The following is a 27,899-nucleotide window of genomic DNA, read 5'->3' as shown; positions in this document are numbered from 1 at the left end:
ATGTGGAAGGTTAGCAAGGCTGTTGACATGCAGAACATATCCATGTTACTAACCAAGCTACCAGCTGTACACAAGACTGCCTGGTATAGACAGGAAGAGAAAACTTCAAGCTTCCCACAGAACTTTTAATCAAGGTCAGAGATGAAAATGCCACCAACACCACTAAATAACCGGGTGTTGCTGCATACCTTCGCTCTCCACATCATCATTCATAAGTCCCCCAAGCCACCTTTTCCAGTCTTCATCATCTGCAGTATTTGGGTCATACATGTCTGGTGTGATATCTGGGGCACGGAGCTCAGCCTCCAACTGACCAAGAGGAACATCCTTCAAGGGTCTCTTTGATCGGGTGCGGAAAGCAATGAGGCTATCATCCAGAGACTGAAACATGGAGAGAAAGCACAATGGAATCACAGCCGCCCCATTATTCTTCTAATTTCTTTGATGTCAGGCATTTCAGTGCAGCCAAAAAAAACAAACCTGACACCAAAAAAATCTGATTCTTGCCACAAAAAGATTCATGTTACTTTGTTGTTCCTTTCAAGTGTAACATTTAATTAATCTGTAGATATTACACTAACATCACTTAAAAATATCTTTTCAACCTGCACCTCATTCAAACCTATTGCCTTAAGAGCTTTCTCCCCCTTCAGTATTTTACTCTTTAGCAGTTGGGTTTACCCTGTCCATCCCCACTGCTAAGTTTTCATCACAACAGCTCCTTTCCAAGACAGGAGCCAGAGAGAACAACTTCTACTAGAGTCTGTATCATTGCAGCTCCATAGATTCACTGAAATACAATCATTAACTCACTACATCAGCCTCTTAGGTCTCTTGCTCCCAATTTTACAGTGTACTGCTTCCCTGCTGAGCCACAGGGTCATCTAAAGGGAGCAATTTACACTATCAGCTTAAATTTGGCAAGTGTTACATTTTGTAAAAACAAGATTTATAAAATACAACACCAAAAGAAACATTTCAAACAATGTATAAATTCCAAACACTTTAGAAAGAAACAATCTCCTGCAATGTTTTGAAACCTGAGCAATACAGCACAAAGAATACAAATGTGAAACTGACGGAATTGATTTTCATTTATCCAAGCTGAGAGAAATGCAGAGAGTAAACAAGGGCATAAATAAGGAAAATTAATTGATTTGTATAATTCTCTCACTTTTAAGAATCTTAAAGTGTTAGCAATGTGCTTGATTGCAAAATTATGAAGTTGACAGCATGTAGAGGGACTCAGCAAACAGGGTTTTAGACAGTACAGATCAAACAACCATCTTCCATCAACAATGCTGTTATACTTGCACCACAGTGTCACTTTGGAGCATCCCTAATCGCATTACCTGATAGGAATCCATGCACACTGGGCTGGAGGCCAGTTCCTCATCCACAGCATGCAGCTTCTCCATAAAAGTGCTATCCCTGCTTTGTTTCGGTTTAGGTGGTGGTGGAGGTCCCATGGGAACCACTTCAGCACTAATATGCCTAATAAGGGGTGTAGAAACCTTCTCCACCTAATCAAAAGAAGCCTTCATGTTAAAAATATTTTACTTAGGCCAGTCTCTCCAGGGCAGGGATTGTCTTTTTTCTGCTTGTATAATGCCTTACACAATCAGGTGCTACTGCAATACAAAATAAAACAGGCATCACAGGGGAAATGGACTCTCCAGATTCTGGTAGACTTGATTTTTAGCAAGCATAGTGGTGAGAATGTAACTATTCAGAGCTCTGCAGGAGAGGAGAAAATTTCAAAGATTTCAGTCTAATCAGTTCCCAAAATAATCAGCTCTAGAAGCATTTTAACTATATGAGATTAAATTAAATTGGTGATAGGAGACAATGGCAGGGAGAAAGGGAAGGAGAGAAAAATCAGTACATTCACTGTGTTGCCTCTGATCCCATACACTGTGCCACAGGTGAAGGGTTAATAATTTCTTCCGACAAGAAGAGATAAGCAGCACTATATCCTTCCTGTTTACTGCAAGGAGCATTATTAAAAACAGAAAAACTAGGCTATTTGGGGATTGGGGGGTTATGTTGAGGAGTTCCAGGAAGACCTAACTTCTAGAAAAAACAGGCTCAAGAATAAAGTTTTCACTCTTTAGAAGCCAGGGAAAGCCAGACAGACTCTTGCACATAGCACACAGCTTTCTCTGTTCTCATGATCACATATTCCCAACCTACAGTTGCATATGAGGGAATCAGAAAAAATGAAGCTGTTAAAATCATGTTCCTTGCTCATCTCTTGAACACATCATCCTCCATTTTTTTTAATCCGTCCGCTAACTCTCTTCTTTACACTGAATCAAATGTAAGCTTCTTCTCCTAATCTTCACAGCCCTTCCCAACTCTCTGACTTTCTACTTATCCATTATGTATCTCTTATTGCATCACCCACCCCCCCCATTCACATTCCTCCACCTGCAATACCATCTTTGGCAGTCTACAGACACTACAAACTTTTGGTACTTTTTTCCACACTACTCCTTATTCATGGAGACTCGCCCTGCACTGATGCATAAGGTTGCTAATCTCTCCCAGGCCCAATTCTGTCTCAACGCCTACAAGAAATCACCCAATGTTTAATGGCTCAGCTGAGGTGCAGTTGGAGGAGTAGCGTACAAATATGTAACTAGAAAATATATATAAAGTTGCGTATATTTTAACTGTCTCCCTCTCTCTGATTCTTTGTAAACTGCTATTCATACACTATAAGCTCTTTGGGCATGGGTTGCATCCACCTCTTTGTATAGCATCCATAACAATGGGACACAGTCAAATCAGCACCTGAGTACTACCATAATATAAATGTTAACAATCAACATTTATTATGGGTTTCTCACTGGTGACTTAGAATGAAAGACTGAAGCTATTTCAGAAAGATGTGAACTGTACCTCAGATAGGGTTGCTCCCTCTTCATCTGTCTCTATCATATCTGAAGATCGCCTTGTCCTAGACCGCTTTGCTCCCCGAGGAGAAGAGGCAGTGCTCTCAACATCACTTTCCAACAAGCTCTATAGAACAACAGAACAGCAAAACACAGTCAAGTAATTTTGCAATCACTAACATCTTTTTCATAAATGATCTGGAGAAAGGGGTAAACAGTGAGATGGCAAAGTTTGCAGATGATACTAAACTGCTCAAGATAGTTAAGACCAAAGCAGACTGAAGAACTTCAAAAAGATCTCACAAACTAAGTGACTGGGCAACAAAATGGCAAATGAAATTTAATGTGGATAAATATAAAGTAATGCACATTGGAAAAAATAACCCCAATTATACATACAATATGATGGGGGCTAATTTAGCTACAACAAATCAGGAGAAAGATCTTGGGAGTCATCGTGGATAGTTCTCTGAAGAAGTCCATGCAGTGTGCAGCAGCAGTCAAAAAAGCAAACAGGATGTTAAGAATCATTAAAAAAGGGATAGAGAATAAGACGGAGAATATCTTATTGCCCTTCTATAAATCCATGGTACGCCCACATCTTGAATACTGCATACAGCTGCGGTCCCCTCATCTCAAAAAAGATATACTGGCATTAGAAAAGGTTCAAAAAAGGGCAACTAAAATGATTAGGGGTTTGGAACGTGTCCCATATGAGGAGAGATTAAAGAGGCTAGGACTTTTCAGCTTGGAAAAGAGGAGACTAAGGGGGGATATGATAGAGGTATATAAAATCATGAGTGGTGTGGAGAAAGTGAAGAAGGAAAAGTTATTTACTTGTTCCCATAATAGAAGAACTAGGGGCCACCAAATGAAATTAATGGGTAGCAGATTTAAAACAAATAAAAGGAAGTTATTCTTCACTCAGCGCACAGTCAACCTGTGGAACTCCTTGCCTGAGGAGGTTGTGAAGGCTAGGACTATAACAGGGTTTAAAAGAGAACTGGATAAATTCATGCAGGTTAAGTCCATTAATGGCTATTAGCCAGGATGGGTAAGGAATGGTGTCCCTAGCCTCTGTTTGTCAGAGGGTGGAGATGGATGGCAGAAGAGAGATCACTTGATCATTACCTGTTAGGTTCACTCCCTCTGGGGCACCTGGCATTGGCCACTGACGGTAGACAGGATACTGGGCTGGATGGACCTTTGGTCTGACCCATTATGGCCGTTCTTATGTTCCAATATACCCTTTTATCAACTAATATCTCATTCCAGTGATTTTCTTTTAACATAATGAAGTTAAAGTCTCAGTGTACTATGAAGGAAAGAATGAACTAAAACCAGTAGGATAATCTTTCACGGTGGACACCAAGGGTAGACCTTTTTTCTGCTGTGGAAGAATCTCCCTTACACCTAATAGCCCACTGGTTAGAGCGCTCACCTGGAATGTGGGAGACCTGGTTCAAATCCCCACTCTGCCTGAGAGGAGTGGGGAATTGAATCTAGGTCTCCCACCTCCAAGATGAGGGCCCTAAACATGGATTTATGGGGTATTCAATCTCTCCTGTTGCAGCTTCTCCATTTTACATAAAATACTTAAACATTCATTGAAGCAGGGACATGAACCTTAGAAAAAGGTTGGAGGAGTGAGGTTCTGGAACAGCCTCCCAACAGGAGTTATTAGGGCACACACCTTTAGTTAGTTTTAAGAGATCTGGGTAAATGTACATGTGGGATTGTATGATGGGGCTGTTTGTGATGATGGCAGATAGGGCTCAGCACTCTTGAGGGTCCCTTCTGGTTTCTACCTATCTGATGTTCCTAAAAAGCTCATGCTTCAGGAGTGAAGCTGTTCACTTGCAAGAGTCAGAAAGGGATTCCAGAATATACTGGGGTGGGGGTTGGTTTGTTTGTCTTCTTCCTGTGAAGCATCAGAGATAGCCGCAGATAGGACATTGGACAGGGTGGGCCAGTGCTCTAAGGTGGTATTAAGAATTCTCTCTCAGATGTTTGCCAGGTTGGTTCTTGCTCACAGGATCTAACTGATTGCTATATGTGAGATCAGGACAAATTTTCACCCAGGTCAGACTGACAGGAACCTCAGGGTTTTTTTTGCCTTCCTTTACAGCATGGGGTGCGAGTCACTTGCCAGGATTACCTGGGTATATCTCACATAACCACAGGTGAGATTCAGTCCCTCCTATTCTCTGCCTGTGGGACATAACAGTTCAGTCTCCTAAGGGTTAGAATATCTGGATCCAATTTCTGTTGTGGGATTTAGTGTGCAGGTGCTGGGTGGTATTGGTTGTCTGTGATATACAGGAAGTCAGACTGAATGACCTGGTGGTCCCTTCCAGCCTTAAATTCTACGATTCTATTAACCCGACTCTCCTACATCCCAGGGCAGTGCCCTAACCACTGGGTTAGAGCGTAATGCTTGCTCTCTCTAGGGCCCAGTGAATATTTAAACATTTTCTGCAAACTAGAAAAGCTTCAACAGGAGAGACCCCTCCACAGAATAACTGATGCCCAAGTGATTAGGGCACTCACTCAAGACATGAAAAAGCTGGGTTCAAGTTGCAGATCCTCTCAGGCAGAATGGGGATTTGAACTGAGGTCTCCCACATCCTGGATGAGGGCTCTAACCACTGAGCTATTGGATTAAAAGGGCCGGGGGAGGGGAGGGGGGAGAGAAGAGTAGGAGAGAAACAACCTTCAACTCAGTTTTGTGCAGGACCTAATCGAGGAGGTGTGCTTTAAGGCAGCCTCTGAGAACACATACCAGATTGGACCCTATAGGCACCATAGGTGGAGGAACACCCAGTTTGAAGATTCTGCTAGGACCTAGGTATGAGCTAGGCATCAGGACTTAAGTGGCTGTGCGCATGCCTGCAGGCAGATTTTTAGGTACCTAGGGACTTTATCAGCAGCAACTCAGACACCTACACAATTAGAGAGCAGCTGAGCGGAGATTTTGAATATCTATATTTTGGATTTGGGTGCCTAAAGTGGTTGTTTGGCACTTAAATCCCTTTGTGGATATAATCAGAGGTGTTCAGCCATATTTACCTCTTCAGCAGTCTCATCCTCATCCTCATCCTCAGGCTGGTATTCCTCATCAGATGAATCATCTTCTTCAAGGGGAATGTCCACAAACTGAGGAGGCTGCAGTGAGACCAAGGGAAATAAGAACTTTACAGGTTTAAGCTAAAAGTTTTACGGTTTCAAATGTCCATACCTCAGGACATGTGTGGAGAAGCTCAGAGAAGGAGCCAAAATAAGGAGGATGGGGAACTGTATCCAAGTAAGGCTTGTGGAATGGGTGGATTCAGAGGTGCAAGGACAGGCCCAATTTACAATATTAAAAAGCCACTGAATGAGCTCACAGCATCTCATATTGCACATACCTAGTCTATGAAACCACATGCTTCTAGCACTGATACACTCACTTGTTGCACCGTAACTAAAATTAGACTGTCAACTCTTTGGGGTAGGCAGTGCCCAGCCCTCAGTGGGGTCTCTGGGCAGTACCACAATACACATCATAAAACACTGAAGAGGAAAACAAGCTACAGGTCAGAGAAGGGACAGTCAGAGAGAAACATAAGGCCAAGATGTGAGCCCAAAGTGAATCAGATGAGTATATTCACTGAAGGTTTTTGCATAGGGATGCAAATCTGCTTGCAACAGACTCTGCAGACAGAGGAAACAGCACAGATTCACCTTTCAGTTGCTAACCTTGATCTCATTAGCCTTCTTAATTGGAGAAATATTCCATGCAGGGATTACCTAATGAAAATAAAACGATTATTAATAATCCGTGTAACATCAGATTTCATAGTGTTAAAACAAAGGACCATCTGTGTTTTGTGATCCTATTTCCCAAATTACCCAAGTAACATCAGACTTTAAAACATATGCTTTCAAAGCCGCTCAGATTTGTGCATCAGGCAACAACTCTCTCCTATATTAGATACTCTCAGTTCACTGTGTGCACTTTACCTACATAACTCTCTCCAACTTTGATCTGGTACATTTCTGTTAATCTCTAAGGAATCCCTATTTTCCTTATTTAAGATCACTACAAATACGGACACATGCATACACTTCACCTTGTAACATCTTTTAGGCTTATGAATAGTTCACAGAAAGCATCCTCAGTCTACAGTTCCTATTGCCTCTAGAGGCCAGAAAAGCATCTTCTGTCCTTTCCCAAACCAATGGGAAAACTAAAGCAAATGACATACTCACCACTCCTTTCTCCACAACTTCCTTCAGTTTAGAGCGAGTCATTTTTGGCTCCTAAAAGAGTTAAAAAGAAAGCACGCTCTTAAATATACATTTTTCACCAGTCTCTCTTTATGGAAAATTTCTTTGTTTCTTGTTGCTAACAACATCACCTCTCTGACATGGTGGGCATGATGGGCATGTGCGCTAAACCTTATACATGATGATTCTTTTTAGCAGTTAGGTTCCAACAGAGCAGTTAGTGTCTCAAGCTGTCTATACATATTGCAATACAAGTTCTCCCATGATCCTGCTGTTAGCCTATTCTCTCCCCACATCCGAACGTTAGCAAGATTCATCAGTCAGAGCAGCGTCTGAAGAAACGATGCATTTGGATAGATAGCAATGGGGCGGGGGGAAGGAGAGGGAGAAGCTTTTTACTCACAAACATGGGCATGTCTTCTGTCTCACTGATGGCTGCTTTCATCATGGCAACCACATGCTCATTTGTGATCACTTCCTGCAGGAACATAAAAATTGGCTTCAAGTCTCCTTTTTTATTTTTGTTGTGAAAGAGTCTGATCTCAGCTCAAAATAATCTTGGAAATGTGGTAGGAGGTGGAAAGAGGACAAGAAAATATTAAGTGCTCCTCTGATGATAAAGTACAGGCCATGCAATTACATGCAACGATTCTGCAGAATGAACCTATCAAACTTTCTCAATGCTATTAGGAGAGAACACAGCGCAGTCTATACACACATCAGTTTCATCAGCTCTGTTCTTCTCACATAATGTAAAATCCTGTAATTTGGTGGTTGTAAGAACATGAGAAAAAGCTACTGTGGGGCAGCACTGGAGAATTTGCATCTTAAAACATACATTCACACGAGTGAGACTGAGAATATGATATCTGTTCCACTGTACTCCTGCTCCAGGGCAAGTTTAATGCTACATTTCAGAGCACAATGATTACTAGAGAAGAGATACACAAAAAACAAAACTGAAAAACAAAGAGAGCTTATAGAAAGTAAAAGTTGAGGAGATAAGACTAGTTCAGAGACTCTGGCTCCTGAATCCAAATATTGTAACTAGATTGCCAGCATGGGGCGCTCTGGGAAGGAAATGACCCCATCAGCGCCAGGCTGTAGATGAAGGTAAACTTATTGCATTCTGACATTTACATAGTAATGACGTGAATATGCCTGAAACAGAAGCAGTGGCAGTCACTTGTCACTATAGAGGGAATGGACAAAGAACAAATTCCTGTGACCATCAGGCATGGAACATTATTAGAATGCAAAGAAAAAGCTTAAAATAAATAGCATAATTTATTATTTTGAAAACAGCATTGGTGTTCCCTAGGCTCAGTTCAGGGATGACTGGAATCTGACAAGTGCTTCACTACAGAATTAGCTGGCTCAAGTTTTGAACTAGGTCGCTAAGCAGATGTGGATTTTCTCTCCACTACAATTCATTCCCATGTGGAAATTGAATGATAGGATAAAAATATAAAAAAACAGGAGGGGGCCTTTGTCACTATGTACACTGCATTTCCATTAACAGTCCCACCAGAATTCCTGAAGTCCTTTACCAAGAAACCCAGTCCTCTCAGAAAATATGAGGTTTGTACATTTCCAGTCTGTGTCCTCTCATCCCATCTTAATAGCTTGTGCCTTTGTCCTGGGCTTCTCAGGTGTGGTACAACCAGTTGCAAAAGATCATGCTACAGGAAGTAACAGATTAACATCTGCGAGTGACAATGTAAGTGACCCAGTTCTGGATCAATTCCACCTATAACAATAGATAGCTCTCGTTTTACAGTCCATCACAGGAGACAGACTAGTCTGTGAATCATTACTATGTTTACCCCGTTTATAAAATCCTGCACAATCCTATAGGCTAACCTCAGCCTAGCCAGCACTTTGCCAGTAAGATACTCAGAGTCTATTCCTTTTCTTAGTACTGACATACATCTCCACTTCACCCCACTCACATGGAGGATATTTCGCACATTGACGACGGTCAAGTTGTGCTGTTTCGCTCCATCTTCTAAGGTGCGATCAAGCATGTCATCTAGTTTGATGTCACAAGCCAAGGACGCCTCCTCTTCTTGGCCTCTCTCTTCACGTTTACGTTTGGTTGCCTTCCTCCTCTTCTTCCTCCTCTCACTTTCATCTCCATCTTGCTCCTCTGCAGATTACCAACAAACAATTCAGTTTCAAAATACAAGACAACCTCCCACTCAGACAGTGGGACTCTTCAAAAGCTAGAATGCAGCAGACATTAACAGGTCTCATCTGCTTTCCACCTACTGATCATGAATAGGAACCATGAGTCACTAAAACACTGGTGTTTTGACCGGCTCCTATGCAGGTTATAACTAGTGCGGGGGGTCAGGAGGCGTCAAACTCACTCTTCGGGAGAAAGATGGATTCCATCTTAGTGACAGTATGTGGGCTGCAACATAAATTTATAACCACATACAACCCGCAATCCACAGCGGACTCAGGCAGACAAGAGTGAACTGATCCCTCACATCCACGAGAGCTAGGAACACATTTTTCAAATGGAAGACTAAGATATGGAAGAATCTGAACTAATCAGAGTCCACATATACATTAAGCTAGGTATTAGACATCTATGCTCTAGTGACTTTACAGAGCTGCCATACTAGCCACCTTCCCTCCTCCTGAAGGAGTTGCCATGAAGCAACCATGCAGTCAGGCTGCAAATCAGGAAAATCCTGGATCCCAATAGGACCAGTGGGTTAGAAAACTTATCAAGCCTAAGTGTATTGCTGACTCAGGAGAAGAGAAGAGCAGCATCCAAGCTCTTCTCTTAGGATGCCAGTGTTTGGGCAATAAGTGACAGACCACCACAGGGATCAACTCCAGTTTGTTTCAGAACATGCTCCTCACTGGGCCCCTGAGGCTTAGTCAGTTACTGAATTACAGTGCAGAAGTTTAATATATCATTCAAAATTGCTGAACCCAAAGGCTGGATTCCTACACCAGTTTTGTGCTTCCTTTCCAGAGAATTTCTAGTTGTACTGTGTCACCATGCGTTAAGGAAAAGTTAGCACATGTGACTCCATTTTGGTTTGGGGCCCACCATTGTTTAAATGCCAGCACATCATACACCAGGAGGAGTGATCCTGAGATACTGAATCCCTGTGAAAATCCTCCTCCTTGTCTCCAGCCTGCCTTGACTCCCAGTTTTTGTCAGTCTCTAACTCCCTGTCTCTTGGCCTTGATGTGAGGCCTCCCATCCTGATAATAAAGGTTACTGATGCATGGCTTTAGGACCATGCTGTGTAATTAACATACTGGTATAGCATGAGGAATGCACCAAGCAGGGATAGGTGGTAGATAAGACAAGGGTTCGTTTATTGGCTAAGGTTTCCAATGCACGAGGGCAACATCCTTTGCTAAAAAGTATGTAACCTTTGTATAATTTGTATTAGGGTCCCCCCCGGCTAGCAGGGGGGCACCACGCTCGAGTGTAATAAACTTAGTGTCTTTTGGGAACTCTGCAGTTATGGACTTTGTTTCTGTGCCTCAGCCTAGATTCGAACTGTGCGTGTCCCACAAGGTGTAATTCGCAGCATTGGTGTGCGTGTCCCACAAGGTGTAATTCGCAGCATTGGTGTGCGTGTCCCACAAGGTATAATTCGTAACACCATGTCACAGGTTCTCCTCCTGCATGACACTTACCCAGTGGAATAAACAGCCCAACGTCCTCAGTTTCCTCATCAGTCTGCTGCAGCTGCTCCCCAATTTTGGTGTTTTTTAGTGACTTGATCGTGGCAGGAGCTTTAATTGGCAGCAGCAAGGAACTTCTCACTTGGGCCACTTGTTTTGGCGAGTGGTTGTCAGCTGGATGGGGGTGTCTCTGCAAAATTACTTCTACCTCTGTATGCAATTTAGGAGATTTCCCTGCAAACAGTATATATTAGGGTCATTTTGTTCACAGAGATTCTCCCCAGTTAGCTTTTCCTCTTTTTCACAAACCTATGATCCAAATACAGTAGGGATTCCATAAACCCTACAACAATACAGGTCTCATGCATTCACTATTCAAAGCTTGTGAACTTCAGAAAAATGGATCACCTAGGCTTCTGATGCTGCCTCATCACTTCTACCAGTCATTCAAAAAAGCAGACACCATATAAGTTGAACAAGTAATAAGTGCTTTTGCTACCTCCTGGATTTCAATCACAAGCGTTCAGATATATTAGAAATCACAAAAACTCCTTTAAATACATAGGTCATATAAAGAAAAGGAGTACTTGTGGCACCTTAGAGACTAACAAACTTATAATAAATCATATAGTGTCAGGAAAAAATGGTGTGAACAAGCTGACAAATTAGCATTTTGCTTATATCATAGTTTCTTTATGCTTCCTATGATACACTGTGGTGCTAAGGTTTCTCCTGCCACTTGATGTCACAAAACCCAAGTGCTGTAATAAATCTGTATAAAGTTATAAACTTGCATTACAGCCTAGGGAGGGTATTGCTAGAGATTGTGGTGGCTTCCCATTACAAGCTCTAACAAGATGGACCTAATCTTTCATCTGTGTGAAAGAATGCTATTCTGAGAATGAAAATATAGGCTGACAATTTACGCACAGACCACCAATAGCATGAAATGTCTGAAAGGACGTTTGGTTACACTTTGATCAGTTTTTACACATATCTAGCCAAATCTTTAATCTTTAAAAGTAATGCAAGGATGATTACTTAGCTAGTAAGCAGTGTAGTTGTAGCCATGTCGGTCCCAGGATATTAGAGAGACAAGCTTGTCTCTCCACCAGCAGAAGTTTGTCCACTAAAAAATATTACCTCACCCACCTTGTCTCTCTATTTAGCTAATATTTAGACAGCACTTTCAAGATGCAGATATTTGTTTTAAGGACAAACTTAAACAATACAAAATATTTTACACTGTACATTACCTATGAAAATTACTGGTGCAAGATAGGTTTAGAGTAGCAGCCGTGTTAGTCTGTATCGCAAAAAGAACAGGAGTACTTGTGGCACCTTGGAGACTAACAAATTTATTAGAGCATAAGCTTTCGTGGGCTACAGCCCACTTCATCGGATGCATAGGATGGAACATATAGTAAGAAGAGGCAGATAGACAGATAGATACACACACACACACACAGAAGGTGGAAGTTGCCATACAAACTGTAAGAGGCTAATTAATTAGGATGAGCTATTATCAGCAGGAGAAAAAAAAAACTTTTGTAGTGATAATCAAGATGTCCCATTTAGGGAGTTGACAAGAAGGTGTGAGGATACTTAACATAGGGAAATAGATTCAATATGTGTAATAACTCAGCAGGTTATAGCCTCTTACAGTTTGTATGACAACTTCCACCTTCTCTCTCTGTGTGCGTGTGTGTCTCTTCTTACTATATGTTCCATTCTATGCATCCGATGAAGTGAGCTGTAGCTCACGAAAGCTTATGCTCAAATAAATTTGTTCGTCTCTAAGGTGCCACAAGTACTCCTTTTCTTTTTGCAGATACAGACTAACACGGCTGCTACTCTGAAACCTATCAGAATAAAGTAATGCTTGCTCTAGTCCAGTATCCTGTCTCCAACAATGGCAGATACCCATGTTTCAGAAGCAGATGCAAGAACTCCTGTAATGGAATAACCTGCCCAAACAAGAAGTTTCTTCCTAATCCCTCAGTAGACGGCTGGCTTATGCCTAAAGCACCACTGTTTATATCCCTTCTAAAAGAAACTGTTTATTGTACCGAATATAACTCTGGATGTTCTTATCCCCATAAACTCTGGACCGCAATAATATCTAATGTCAATGAGTTCCCTGGATTAAATGTTGTGTGAAACAGTTATTTCCTTTCATATTTTAAATGTGTTGTCCTTTCAATTTTATTAAATAATATCTTATTCTCTCTGACTTTCTAATTCTTTGTTTTTTTGGTCTTTCTTCTGAAGATTTTCTGCCTGGACAAAACAAGAAAGTGGCTCTAAGAGCTAAATTATAGTCTTCTTCCTGACAAACACCACCACTCCAAGAACTCACAAAGCATGTGGACCACCACACACCTGTAACAACAGCTTAAATTCAAGAGTTTATATTTCAGCAGGGCTGAAAATCAGACCCAACATTCTATGAAGCAGAGACCTAATCCCTTTTTGTTTATAAAATACCTCGTGTGCTTATGCTGCTGTGTAAATAATGACAGCAGCAAGCAAGCCATATCAAATTAATTTACCTTCTGCAGTGAATTCTTGATCCTTACCCTGCTCAAGAAATTCAGTTGCGGACGCAGTTTCTTTTGTGTTCTGTTGACCTTCACCACTGTCCTGACTGAGATCTGATCTATGCTTCACTGTGATTCTTTTCCCACTCCTCAGGAAATTGTCCACTGGTTCTTTCCAAGCCCTTTGGCTACATGCCTCGGAGGTCCCTTTTCCTGGGATTATGTTTCCCTGAAAGGCTCCACCATCAGTGGCTTCCAAAAAGGGCAAATCCTCATCCAGTGTGACAGTAGTGCTTGCAGAACATGCAGGCTGTGCACCAGGCTTGTCGGCAGCTGACACAGGCTGAGTATCTGTGATTTTGCTCACTAGCCAGTGCTTTGATACAGAGTCTCTGAGCTCCTCAGCGCGACTAGCATTAGAAGACTCCAGTTTAACAGACTCTGCATCTGAGAGGAGAGCTGCACCCTCCTTGTGATAGCTCAAGTCGACGGAAGGACTCTGGGGCTCCACAGCAACAGCTCTTCTCTTCTTGCAGGGCAACATCTTCAACGAGTGCGACATTCTGCTACCAATCCCCCAGCTCCACCCTAAAAGGACAAGAGCAATTTCTTACCACAGCAGAACCCACCCCTGGACACGAGACCGGGGCCCTCCCCCCTAGCTAAACCCACGACAACCCCTCCCGGACGGCCCGGCCTCAGCGGTCAGACCCAGGAGCCCGCCTGGCGGTGCGCCCGGTTTACAATAGCAGGAATCTGAGCGTCCCACAAGGCCACGAACCGGGAAGCCGTAAGCCCCACGCCGACCAGACTCTTCAGCTCCATCTCCCCGTCCCGCTTGCCGCCGCTTCCTCCAACGGGAAACGGAAATTACGTCCAGGCTCCCGTGTGGAGAGCAGCGCGCGCCGGCACCGCCATGTTTGTTTGGGAGCAAAGGAAAACGAGCCGCCATGGTTCCGGGCGGAAGGTAAGTAGGGCGCTGCCATGATTGTGCCGGGCATGGGGGCGGGGGCGAAAGTATGACCGCCAACTTTATGGGGGAGGGGGAGAAAAGGGGAGCCGCCACAAGTGCTACAGAGCGAGCTGGGGTCGCTGCCCTGGTTCTTGGGTACGTAGCTGAGACCCCCGCCATGTTAGTTTGGTGAAGAGACGGTGGGGCCCCGCCCCCTTCGTAGGGGGCAGAGCTGAGGAGCCGCCATGTTTGTTGTTTTCCGTCTCTCCGCCGCTATGGGAACGTCTCCTGCGGAGACTTAGTCCCTCTGCCCCACGCGTGCGTCGTGTATGAACAGAACAGGCCGGAATCCAGAGAGCCGGGAATCAGAGGCTGGAACATCTGCCTCGGGCAGGCCGTGTGCGTTACACCCAAGAGGCTTTTGGGAGCCTGCTCGGGTGCGGCTTGCAGGCGACGGTGAATTGGCCCTTACAGCCTCTGCGTCACCGAGCGACTGTCTTGCCCGAACTCACACAGCGGGAGCCTGGAGCGGAGCAGGCCTCTCCCAAAGCCCAGGCCAGTGCGCTGACCTAACCCTTCTTCACTTTGTCTTAAGTCCTCGATCTCTTGAGGTCTCTTTCGCATACACACACCCTCCACCCGCCCACTCTCTCTTTGGCTGTTAGATCGGATTCATTGCGTAGTAGGGTCATTGCCCTCAGTTTGCTGCAACTGGAATGATCCGGTTTGAGACATGTCCCCTTCCAGCTCCGCGAGAAAGATATACCCTTACAACACCCCGTGCAAGATAACACACAGGGAGGGATGCACCGCTTCCTTAGTCTAGCCCAGCCCAGTGCAGAAGCGCGCCCTGGATGCACAGACCACCACCCTAATGTGGGATAAACCAACTCCCTACCCCCTCCAGCCCTACTGCAGTATATAAACAGCGCCACCCCAGTGTGGGGTAGACCACCTCCCAAGCCCTGCGCCGGCTATACACCCAGTGTGGGATAACCTGTCTCCCTGCCCCGCTTGCCGGTGGAATACACTCCTCCACCTCGCAACCCTACTGCTGGATACGCCCGCCTGCTGCCAATGTGGGTACTGTAGGGTAAGCGAATCCACTGTCCGGTGGTGGCGTCGGCGTTTGGGCGGAGTTTCCTCTTCGGGTGACATTGGAGAGGGGTGGAGCCTAATCCCCAGATCGGTCTTTGTGGGCGGAGTCTGTGCTGCATCAGGGCCAGTCGGCAGCTTCTGCATCCCAGGCTCGGAGCATCCTCAGGGCGGAGGCCGGTACCGCGGGAGCCCAGCGAACAGGATCCCGCACCCCGACTGCATCCGTTCATCTGCACAATGGCTGAGATCGCCAGTGTCCGACCCGGTTTAGGTGAGTGGAGCTAGGTCACCGGGTCCTACCCAGTTCCTGTCGAGACCAGGCCGTGCCCAGCGCCTCCCCTCCCCCATCGAGACCGTGTCGTGCCGTGCCCTCCCAGCCCCATCGAGACTGTGCCGTGCCCAGTGACATGCCCGTGCATCCCAGCGGCCGTGCCCAGCGCCACCCCCCTGCCAATCGCGATTGGGCCGTGTCCACCACTTTCCTCATTCCGTATACCGGGCCATACCCAGCAATAGCACCCCTCTCAGCATGCCTAGGTCTTAACCTCCCCTCTAGAGCAACACGATCAGTGTCCACCTCCGGCAGTCTGGGTCGGTGCCAGGGACTCGCCCAGGCCGATGCGAGGGGCAAAGATGCTGCGAAACGCTCTGCCAGATACCGAGAATGTAGACTCCGCGTGTGGGAATAGGAAAACGGGGCGGGGGCGAGTCCCTGCTGCCCTCCCATCGGACGGGGTGCTGTGGGCAGAGTTCTTGTTACTCCCTGTCGGGGCGGGTTGCAGTGGTTAGGGGCCCCTTTGCTCCCCGTTTTGGGTGGGTAGAATGCAGTGAAGGGAGCTGTCTCCCTACGGCTGTGGTGGGGAGGAGTGGGTCAGGGTCTCTCTCCGCTTCGGGGCACAGCATCAGCACTGAGATAGGTAGCGAGGGAGGCTGGGACTGAAGCTGGCGCTGCCCTTCGGCCTGATCTCCATCCCCAGGAGTTGTGGAGGAGCAGGTGCGGGGAGCCTGAGCTGCAGCTGCAGCTGCAGCTATGGAGCCGCTGCTGCCTAATGGCTTCGAGCGGGATGACGTGATGTCTATTCCGGGCCAGGCAGCGCCCCGGCCTCTGGCTGGAGCCTTTGTTCACGATTCCCTGGGGGGAGAGACTGCTCCGAGGGGGCTGCCGCAGCAACACAGCTCCCGGTCCAGAAGCAGGTTCTAGCTCTTAGACGAAGCTGGATAGATGGAACATTTTTTCTGCACTATGTACCTGGATGCGGGCAGGGCGGTTCTGGGGGAATCTAAGCAGTGTCCCCAGAACTGAAGAGAGCGGCTCCCCATCTCATATACTCTCCTTCCTCACTCTGGAACAGCCAGGTTGCCAGTATCCCCAACCCCTCTGTTTCTTATCAGGCTGAAATACCTTCTGCTCAGATCAGTCTGTTAATTGTGTGGGTCTGGAGAGATGCTTTGAGGCTGTAGCCCTGGGAATGAGGGGCCCTGCTTTGGGGGCAGGGACACATTGTGTTTTAAGAAGCTGTTTAATTAATTTAGTGACAGGTTTCAGAGTAACAGCCGTGTTAGTCTGTATTTGCAAAAAGAAAAGGAGTACTTGTGGCACCTTAGAGACTAACCAATTTATTTGAGTATAAGCTTTCGTGCGCTACAGCTCAAGTGTAAAATAGGCTGAAATTGTGCCTACTCAGTAAAAAGAAAAGGAGTACTTGTGGCACCTTAGAGACTAACAAATTTATTTGAGCATAAGCTTTCGTGAGCTAAAGTTCACTTCATCGGATGCATGCAGTAGAAAACACAGTGGGGAGATTTTATATACAGAGAGAACATGAAACAATGGGTGTTACCATACACACTCTAAGAGAGTGATCAGGTAAGGTGAGCTATTACCAGCGGGGGGGGGATGGAGGGGGAACCTTTTGTAGTGATAATCAAGGTGGGCCATTTCCAGCAGTTGACAAGAACAGTTGGGGGGGGGGGGGGATAAACATGCAGAAGTAGTTTTACTTTGTGTAATGATACATCCACTCCCAGTAAAACCTCTCCAACGCATCATCAAGGATTTATAACCTATCCTGAAGGACGACCCATCACTCTCACAGATCTTGGGAGACAGGCCAGTCCTTGCTTACAGACAGCCCCCCAACCTGAAGCAAATACTCACCAGCAACCACACACCACACAACAAAAACACTAACCCAGGAACCTATCCTTGCAACAAAGCCCATTGCCAACTGTGTCCACATATCTATTCAGGGGACACCATCATAGGGCCTAATCACATCAGCCACACTATCAGAGGCTCGTTCACCTGCACATCTACCAATGTGATCTATGCCATCATGTGCCAGCAATGCCCCTCTGCCATGTACATTGGCCAAACTGGACAGTCTCTACGTAAAAGAATAAATGGACACATTTAACATTCAAAAACCAGTCGGAGAACACTTCAATCTCTTTGGTCACTTGATTACAGACCTAAAAGTGGCAATTCTTCAACAAAAAAACTTCAAAAACAGACTCCAATGAGAGACTGCTGAATTGGAATTAATTTGAAAACTGGACACAATTAACTTAGGCTTGAATAAAGACTGGGAGTGGATGGGTCATTACACAAAGTAAAACTATTTCCCCATGTTTATTTGCCTCCCCCCACACACTCTTCCTCACACGTTCTTGTCAACTGCTGGAAATGGCCCACCTTGATTATCACTACCAAAGATCGTCCCCCCCCACCTGCCCACGCTGGTAATAGCTTACCTTACCTGATCACTCTCGTTACAGTGTGTATGGTAACACCCATTGTTTCATGTTCTCTGTGTATTTAAAATCTTCCCACTGTATTTTCTACTGCATGCATCCGATGAAGTGAGCTTTAGCTCACAAAAGCTTATGCTCAAATAAATTTGTTAGTCTCTAAGGTGCCACAAGTACTCCTTTTCTTTTTGCGGATACAGACCAACACAGCTGCTACTCTGATGCCTACTCAGTGTTATTGCCTGGTGCACAATGTACCATATACTGGAGTCTGTGGCTGCATAATAGGATAGCTGTTGATCCCCTGGGTCACCAACAAAAATGTTCTCCTGACTTTCTTAATGAGCGACATTTTAAATAAAGGAAATTTTAGCAATTACTTTTAAGACCTCAGGACTTGCCTACAGAGCAAATGATGAGGGGAAAACAGCAGGTGAATATGTGGGTTTCTCAGGAATACAACCTGCTCCCCCTCTCTTTCCTCTAAATCTCAATCTTGCTTTTTAGGCCACTCTTCAATGAGGTCTCATGGTTAAAAAAATGGTTGCTGCATTTCCTTTTTATTCTCAGGTGTTATATAAAACGCTGACAGACACACACACACCATTTCTTATGGTAAGCACACAATGTATCTATTTATATTTACAACCTGTGCAAATCACTGTGGAATCTAGGTGCTGCATACTAGCAGTTTCACCACTGATAATTAGTACACTATTGCAGCTTCTTTAAGGACCCCCCACCCAATATTATTAAAATCAAAGAAAATTAAAAGTGACATATTCTGTCTTTTAATTATTTTAAATATTTACAGAGTGAAATTTCACTTTTATGGGGCCCTTATTTTAAATTAGTACTAGTATGGTGCTAACAGAGTACTGGGAGCTTTATAACAAGGATGAAGACAAAATCCCTGCCCCATACAACTTATTCACTAAAGATAATGTTTAATTCTTGCTGTATAAAGTTGCAAACTGTCTAATAATCACTATATGCAGTGTCATTGTAGCCGTGTGCGTCCCAGGTTATTGAAGACACAGTGGGTGAGGTAATATCTTTTATTGGACCAACTTCTTTTGGTGACAGAGACAAGCCCTTAAGCTTACACAGAGTTTTTCTTTAGGTCTGGGAAATTTACTCAAGAGTGTAGGGTGGAACAGATGCTAAACAATCTGTTTCACCTTATATTAGCTGTGATGCTCTGTAAGTTTCCCAGACCTGAAGAAAAGATCTGTGTAAGCTCAAAAGCTTGTCTCTCTCACCAACAGAAGTTGGTCCAATAAAAGATATTATTGTGATGGGTTCCCTGGGGTGCAGCCTGGGACTATGGGACCACTGTGCCCCCTAAACCTTCCAGCCTGGGCTGTCTCTCACAATGCTTTGCTAGTGACAAGCAGCAAACCCCTCCAGATGCTATTATTACTCAGCACAACCGCATGTGGAGCTCCACACCCAGCTATATTGCATGAATCCTCCCAGAGCCACTCATGAATCAGACCGGGAAAGGCACTAGCCAAATCCCCCCAGCTTCCAGCCTTGCACCTCAGGAATATACCGTCTTGTACTGCTCAAGACGAGCAATGCAGATTTATTAATTGGTTCACCACTTCATCAATGGAAAGTGGATATACACCAACCTTTGCAAACCTGAGCAGTTTTGCCACACACTTCATACAAACTCACTGGTAAAGATAAACAGTAAAATAAATTTATTGGCTACAAAAGATAGATTTTAAGTGATTATAAGTTATAAGCAAAAAGTCAGAGTTAGTTACCAAAAGAAAGAAAATATAAGCATGCAGTCTAAACTCTCAACCCTATTAGACTGGCCAACATCTACATTAAGCGGTTTTCTCACCCCATTGGATATTGCAGTTCATAGTACACAGATTTCACGCTTGAAACCTGGGCCAATCTCCTCTTGGAGAGGAGTCTTAAATCTTCTCAGTGTCCTTGTGGCTTGCAGCATAGGTGGGGGCAGGCGAAAGGCGAAGCATGGGTCCCCATGTCCTGTTTTATACTCTTAGTCCATGTGCTTGGAGAACACAAGGCCAGGCATATCTGGTGGGCATTGCTGAGTCCCCAGGCAAGGTTGAGCAGTTACCCTGGTGTGGCCCTATGCACGTGAGTCATTGCATTGTAGCTCCCTTGCTGGACAGTTGCTGGTGATGTCTGTTCAACAGCACCCATCCAGGTGTTGGTTACCTCCCTTGTCATTGTCACTGTAGGGCTAGTATCTGAGTGCCTCCCAAACCCACACCATATTTTAGTGAAAACTGTACAACACAATTCTTATAATTTCATATGATACACATATTTAGATAGAACAGTGTCTTTCAGCAGACCATAACCTTTCCCCTGATACCTTACAAGGCATGCTTTAATGTAATATCACAGTTATATACAGATGAGGAATATGGGGGTTACAGGACACTCCCCCAAGGTATAGAATGTCACATTTATCTCACTCATCATGTCTCTCTAACAGTCCTTATGGCACTCTTATAAAAAAGCCATCAAAGCTTGCTTCTGCAGATAGACCATTGTTAAATGGTTTGGTTCCCAGCAGTCTTTCTTGTGTTATGCATTATCAAAGTACAACATTCTGCATCGGGGACATCCAAATAATTGTTTGTGCCATTATTCAAAGGACTTGTCTACACACAAACTTGGACCAATTTAACTAAAGATGTTTTTAAATCAATTTAGTTTAACTGATGCAAAACCCTATATGGGCACTCTTAAAGCAGTTTAAAAATGGCGTGGATCAATTTAGGCTATATCAGTAAGGGCTCTACCTATGCCCTTAATAATGTACACAAAGGGGTTTGCATTGGTTTAACTAAATACATTTAAAATCCAACTTTTGGTTAAAGTGGTGTGTGTAAATATTGCCTAAACACTTCCACTAATACTAATTCTAGTTAGCTTTGTAATGGGTAATTTAGTTACAGTATTACAACCTTTCAGCCTTAGATAATGTCCTTGGCCTTCTACCATACAATTGTACACTTGTACAGACTGTCTCAAAGTGTTTGGTCCTTTTATTCATACAGCTCTGCACCTTTTCCTGAAACAATCACTCTTCCCACCTCTTCTATTTCTTACTTGCAGAGAACTTATAAACTAATCTAAAATAAATTGTGTAAGAAACATAGGATATTATTCAACATATGTAAGTGCCTCCTGGGAATGTATAAACTGTGAGAATTACAGAAAGTCCTGATTAAGAATAATTGACTGCTTAACAGAGTAGGCGTGTGCTAGTTAGTTTGAATGACCCAGATTCATAAAGATATGTGGGTGCCCAACTTCCACTGAAATCAATGGAAGTTAGGAGCCTAATTACCTTTGGGGATCTGGGTCAATCAATGTCCATGACTTTCATCTGGTTTTAAAAGCTAAGGTGGCCTGCCCTCAAGTAAGTACTCTGAGGAGGAAAAGCCGTTTGCACCATGCACCTCTGAGGCCTGAGTCTCCACTTTTACACCATTTGTATGCCTATGTAACGCCATTGAAATCAGTGGTGTCATACCAGCATAAAAGTAGTGTAGCAGAGTGGCACATCAGGCTCCTTTTGTGTGCCAGTGTTATCACCGAGAGAATAAATAGAATCTTATTTTTTATTATTTTGTATTATGGTTGCTCCTAATGGCCCCAACCAAGACTGGGGGCCATTATGTTAGGCTGTATACAAACCCATAAGAGGAATTCCCTGCCCCAAAGATGTTGAAGTTTAAACAGGAAGAAAGAGAGAGAGGAGGAGGAGGCTACAAGGAGAATGAACAATGAGATGGTTTGAAAATGTCATGTTCATTTCATGATCTTCTCGCCCCCAGTTTTGCTGGGGATTGTTGTTTTTGATTTATTTACTTATTTAGTAAGTGGTTCTCTCTTAGATGGGGATTCTCTGATCAGAAGGATGAAAGAAAGGAGTAGAGACACTGAAGAGAGGAATGTGAGAGTGATTGGGGAGGGAAGGAAAGAGCAAAGCACGAAGGACAATAAGAGTAAGAAAAAAGTGAAGAAATTGGTTGGGGGCAGTTGGAACCAACTTCTCATCAGCAGATGGGAAAGACGGTTTGGAATAAGCTTTGGCAGGAAATTCTACTGCTTCTGAATGCAGAGGTACCCAGTTAGTTTCTTGCAGGAGTGATTCATTAAAATTATAACTTTCATTTGGTGCTTACTCACTAGAGAACTGTGCTGTTGCAACTTACACCACTATAACTGCACCAGTGGTTAGTAGGGTGCCATGTGGTTTTGAGTGCACAAGTGCAGTGTATTTGCTGCTGCATTGTGAGAGACTTTCCAAGAGTTACTGGCACAGCTCCTAGAAGATCAACAGGACAGGTGCATTAATGAGATGTGGATCTTCTAAGGTCCACAGTGCCTGTGCTACCTTCCCCTGCACTTCCTAAAGTGCACAGTAGAGGAGTGTGATACTGTAAATCTCCTGCAGTTTTTCTCCTACTGATAATAGCGCACCTTAATTAATTGGTCTTGTTACAGTTGGTATGGCAACACCCATTTTTTCATGTTCTCTGTGTATATATATCTTCCTACTGTATTTTCCACTGCATGCATCCGATTAAGTGGTTTTAGCCCACGAAAGCTTACGCCCAAATATTTTTGTTAGTCTCTAAGGTGCCACAAGTACTCCTCGTTTTTTTTCTTGATACAGACTAACATGGCTACCACTCTGAAACCTTAGACTAGTTGTTCCCAAACTATGGTTCGTGAACCCCTGGGGTACCAGGCGCGGTGAGAGCCGGGGGAAGTCCTTTCCCCAACCTGAGCGACATGGGAAGCGGAGTGGGCTGGGGCTGCGTCGCTCTGCTTCCCGCCGCTGGTGAGTGCGGGGGGCGATCCTTTCTCCGTACTCACCGGTGGCGGGAAGCGGAGCACTGCGGCTGGGAGCGGGCTGTGACCAGGTTGCTCCGCTTCCCGCTGCTGCCGGTGAGTGCGGGTCGGTGGGGGAAGAGGTGGAATGGGGGCGGGCCGGGGGTAGAGCAGGGGGGAAGGGTAAGAGGCAGGGCAGAGGGAGTTGTCCAGGGCCCCACACACCCCTAGGGACGGCCCTGCGCCTTGCAGTGGGCACAGCCTGTGCGGGGCCGGCCGAGGGATAGGGCTGGTCGCAGGTCTGGTGCTGCCGCGTATGCAGCACACAGCTGCCTAGGACACCATGAAATTTGGGGCAATTTGGTGCCCCAAATTTCATAGTGCACTATGCTGCTGCATATGCCTAATGATGGCCCTGCAGCCAGAGCCGGCACCTCGCACCCCCTCCCGCACCCCAACCCCCTGCCCCAGGTCAAAACCCCCTCCTGCACCCAAACTTCCAGACCCTGCACCCCAATCCCCAGGCTGGAGCCCCCTCCTGTACCAAACTCCCTCCCAGAGCCCACACCCCTTACCCTCTCCTGCACCCCAACACTCTGCACCAGCCTGGCGCTCCTTCCTGCACCCAAACTCCCTCCCAGACCTCGCACCCCCTCCATTAATATAGTAGAAATGTGCAGGCCCGTGATGACTTACCAAAATTCATGGAGTGGTAAGCCCTGCAAAAATTATTGCCCACCCCTGCCTTAGACACATACCATGCAGATCAGGCCCTTTTAGTGCCATTTCCAATGCGTACTGGTACACCAACTTCTCCTTCCACTCCCAAAACCAGAGGGCTGGAGGGGCAGGAATAAATTTCTGCACATCTTAGGAAGCATGTAGGAATGATTCCTTTTTCTGTAGACCACTGCAGGTCACCAGTAGGGAAAAGGAGAAAGTACTCCTCCCTCTATTCACCTCCACATGCACCCAAGAAATTATCAGAATTTAAAATGGGATTGTATATTTGTATGGAAAATAAAAACATCCCGGGTCACAACTTCAAGTTTTTGAAAGGATATAAACTCTCATGTTTCAGGGCATAAGCTAACCTCTAATGCAGTGGTTTTCAAACTGCGGGTCGCGACCTAGTACTGGGTCATAGAATGTAAGGCACTGGGTCGCAGCGGCTCTGGTCAGCACTGCCGACAGGGCCGTTAAAAGTCCCGTCAGCGGTGCTGCCCGGCTAAGGCAGGCTAGTTCCTACCTGGTCCAACACTGCACTGTGCCCCAGAAGTGGCCAGCAGCAGGTCTGGCTCCTAGGCGGGGAGGCCACGGTGCTCCGCGCATTGCCCCCAGCCTGAGCACCAGCTCCCCACTGCCATTAGTTGGGAACCAATCAATAGAAGCTGGGGGAGAGGGCGGTACCTGCGGGTGAGAGCCTTGCAGAGCTGCTTGTGTACCTCCGCCTAGGAGCCAGACCTGCTGGTGGCTGCTTCTGGGGCGCAGTGTGGTCCGCAGTGCCAAGACAGACAGGAAGCCTGCCTTAGCACCCCCACTGCGCCGCTGCCCAGGAGCTGTCTGAGGTAAGCCCATGCCCCAACCCTGCGCCCCAATCCCTAGCCCTGAGCCCCACAAACACAGAGCTCCCTCCTGCACGCCAAACCCCTCATCCCTGGCCCCACCCCAGAGCCTACACCCCTAGCCCAGAGTCCTGACCCTCCCATGCCGCAATCCCAGCCCTGAGCCCCCCAAACCTGGAGCCTGCTCCTGCACCCCAAACCCCTCATCCCTGGCCCCACCCCAGGGCCTGCACCCCCAGCCCAGAGCCCTTACCCCCTCCTACTCCCCAAATCCCTCATCCCCGGCCCCACCCTGAAGCCTTCACTCCCGCACCCCAACTCTCGGCCCCAGCCCTGAGCCCCTCCCACACACCTCATCCCCAGCTCCGTTGGGTCGCTGTTATCAACAATTTTCTTCAACTGGGTCGCCAGAAAAAAAGTTTGAAAACCACTGCTCTAATTAATGAGGGTTAAGTAGCAGCCTTTCCTGTAGGCAGGCTCTTCTATAGCTGCCCCCTGAAGGGTTTCTTGGACCTTCTTCTGAAGCTATTGATACAGTCCACTGTTAGAGGCATAAACTGGACTAGATGGACCACTGTTCTGAGACAATCTGGCAATTCCTATGTACCTAATACACCAGTCTGTGCTCTCCCTTGTGTGGTCCTCTAGAGGCAGAATGGGACCTTATGCTCGAGGTTTGCAAGGGGCTCCTGTAAATTGCACTTTCTTTGTCAGGCAGTATAATTTTTATTTCTTTTGGCCAGAATGTGTTTATAGTTAAGGCAGAGGTTGTAGGGTGTAAAACTTTCAGAAACAAAAAAACAGTGTTTTCAGCTGAGTCTAATTCCTGTTCTCAGCCCAGATTTGGGGGGGGGGGGTGTATTTGAAATTTGCTGGTGGCTTTTTCTGCTGTTTTTGAGGATTATGCAGTATTTTGAGATCAGAACGAATAGGGACAGGGGTTACAGCATTTGTCGGCATCTTCTTTGCATTTGGCATGTAACTTGTAATATCTACAAAGGGTAACTGTAGTGATTTTATACAGATAATCTGTTAACGTTTATTTGTCTCTCTTCAAAGAGGATGAGAAGACTAGTAAAAAATCCTATGTTGGAAGCAGAATCCAGTTCATATGGAGGGAACAGGGAGTATTAGAAATAAAAACAACCAAAGACATGTCTACTGAATTGTAAATGTCATCTATGAGCACTGTATGCTCTAGTTATTCTAGTCACAGATCATGGGACCTGAGGCCAATTTATCATCACTTGGGTCAGTTACCTTTGGGAAGTTGTGTTTCAGTTGCAGTCCAGAAAGACAGTTTATTTTCTAACAATAAGGACAAAACCGTGAAGAGCTTACAGATATTGGTATCCTTAGAGAATTCAGGGTTTTCGCTCAGCTCACTAAATGTTAATCTGTTGCAGTTCAGCTAACTATCAAATGACACCCTCCTTCTTCTTAAGACCAAAGAGCATTTAAAAATGAGAAAATGAAAAATCCAAGATGTTCAATACCTTTCCCATTTACCACTTTCAAAGTTGCCTTGTTAAAAAATTGGGTCTAGCTGCTCTGGCTGGTGTAGAATGAAAGTCCGTACAAAAGGTTAGTTTTTTAAGACTGTGCTGCCCATCACTGACTAAGTTCGTAGTAATGCAGAGATCAGGCTGATTTCTGGTATTTAATTTTATTATGGAAGTAGTTTATGCAGGTCTCTCTGACGTGTTGTAGGCCAGGGAGGAAGAAAGATGGTATTGAAAGGCTTTCCTCTCATCATTCAGGTGAAGTATGATGGGGATTTGAGAAACAGCAAACCATGACTAACAATGCTGTGTGAATCTAAAACAGGTCAGATGATCTGTTCAGATAACTCCTCCCACCCCTCCAAAAATAGATGCAGTAGTTTCATTTCTCTCTAGCCCTTCTCTTCACAACCGCACAGAGATTTTCTTACCTTTGAAAACCCTCCCAGAAGTTAACTCTGCACTAGAAAAACAGCACTTGCTGCGATTGTAACATACCTTCTGTCCACACATAAGTATTTGCAACAATCCGCAAATAATGCCAGCACTATTCCAGTTGTACTTAATTGGAGTCAGGGTCCCACTTTTGTACCCTGCACTGAATCACTGCACCTTTTGACTTCATCTATGCTGGACAGTTTAGATGTAATTCTCCCTGTTAGAAGCTGTAATTTAGACAGGGCTAAAGTGTTTTTTTTACCACCATGTTGTCTGCCTCTGAGTGGGTTAGGACAACAAACTGGTAAAAATGCTTGAGCTCTGTCTACAGCTTTCACTATTGCTACCATGATTTGTGGTGAATTGTGGGGCATTGCCAGCAGATCGAGGGACGTGATCGTTCCCCTCTATTCAACACTGGTGAGGCCTCATCTGGAGTACTGTGTCCAGTTTTGGGCCCCACACTACAAGAAGGATGTGGAAAAATTGGAAAGAGTCCAGCGGAGGGCAACAGAAATGATTAGGGGACTGGAACACATGAGTTATGAGGAGAGGCTGAGGGAACTGGGGATGTTTAGTCTATGGAAGAGAAGAATGAGGGGGGATTTGATAACTGCTTTCAACTACCTGAAAGGGAGTTCCAAAGAAGATGGCTCTAGACTGTTCTCAGTGGTAGCAGATGACAGAACAAGGAGTAATGGTCTCAGGTTGCAGTGGGGGAGATTTAGGTTGGATATTAGGAAAAACTTTTTCACTAGGAGGGTGGTGAAACACTGGAATGCGTTACCTAGGGAGGTGGTGGAATCTCCTTCCTTAGAAGTTTTTAAGGTCTGGCTTGACAAAGCCCTGGCTGGGATGATTTAATTGGGGATTGGTCCTGCTTTGAGCAGGGGGTTGGACTAGATGACCTCCTGAGGTCCCCTCCAACCCTGATATTCTATGATTCTATGAATTATAGCTGTGAGGTTGTAATGGGCCCTCTTGCAGTTCCACAGTCCTCTTGCAACCTTTTTAGTGATCACACTGCTATGGCTGCTGTACCATCTTCTGAGCTACTGCAGCTTTTAGCGCTCAAATTAGGCATAGAGCACCTTGGCAAGCTAGCATTTTTTTAGGTGGCCATCTTGTGCTACAAAATGTCAACTTGCATAAAAGAAAGTCTCCAGCCCTTTTTCTTTGTAAAGAAAACCATCAACATGTGAACAGAGTATGAGCCTCTGCTGTGATAGCTGCCTTAGTTTACATGGGGCCTGAAATAAAAGATCAAATGTGAGCTACCCTGTTCATCTTAAAGGGTGTTAACTCAGATGCCTAATGGTTACAGTTTTAATGTCATTTAATGTCATAGGTTACATTTCACTAATGATCAAAGCATGTAAGAGGGA

The 27,899-nt window shown here is 45.2% G+C and overlaps 2 protein-coding genes across 14 annotated transcripts in view; one reads left to right on the top strand and one right to left on the bottom strand.

Moving 5' to 3' along the window:
* Positions 1-27,899, bottom strand: part of LOC144279802 (GON-4-like protein) — a 74,748-nt gene that overhangs the window by 43,235 nt on the left and 3,614 nt on the right. For 5 of the 7 annotated variants that reach the window (XM_077841460.1, XM_077841463.1, XM_077841464.1 and 2 more), the window contains exons 2-11: positions 13,379-13,954; positions 10,839-11,060; positions 9,119-9,315; positions 7,570-7,644; positions 7,149-7,199; positions 6,636-6,686; positions 5,967-6,062; positions 2,905-3,024; positions 1,353-1,523; positions 189-381 (exon numbers count right to left, since the gene is read on the bottom strand). In XM_077841460.1, the coding sequence (XP_077697586.1) occupies positions 189-381; positions 1,353-1,523; positions 2,905-3,024; positions 5,967-6,062; positions 6,636-6,686; positions 7,149-7,199; positions 7,570-7,644; positions 9,119-9,315; positions 10,839-11,060; positions 13,379-13,954 (1,752 nt within the window). Of the gene's footprint in view, positions 1-188; positions 382-1,352; positions 1,524-2,904; positions 3,025-5,966; positions 6,063-6,635; positions 6,687-7,148; positions 7,200-7,569; positions 7,645-9,118; positions 9,316-10,838; positions 11,061-13,378; positions 13,955-14,147; positions 14,282-27,899 lie in introns of those variants that run through there. The other 2 variants (XM_077841462.1, XM_077841461.1) reach the window with 2 other exon arrangements.
* Positions 14,202-27,899, top strand: part of SYT11 (synaptotagmin 11) — a 45,395-nt gene continuing 31,697 nt past the window's right edge. For 2 of the 7 annotated variants that reach the window (XM_077841475.1, XM_077841474.1), the window contains exon 1: positions 14,202-14,333. In XM_077841475.1, coding sequence (XP_077697601.1) covers positions 14,317-14,333 — 17 coding nt within the window. In that variant the 5' untranslated portion in view covers positions 14,202-14,316. Of the gene's footprint in view, positions 14,334-14,462; positions 15,688-27,899 lie in introns of those variants that run through there. The other 5 variants (XM_077841480.1, XM_077841479.1, XM_077841477.1 and 2 more) reach the window with 4 other exon arrangements.

The sequence above is a fragment of the Eretmochelys imbricata genome, chromosome 24, assembly GCF_965152235.1.
Source record: "Eretmochelys imbricata isolate rEreImb1 chromosome 24, rEreImb1.hap1, whole genome shotgun sequence".
In the NCBI taxonomy this organism is placed as follows: Eukaryota; Metazoa; Chordata; order Testudines; family Cheloniidae; genus Eretmochelys; species Eretmochelys imbricata.
Note: the sequence above shows the minus strand (reverse complement) of the source record. Positions and strands in the feature narration are given on the sequence as shown.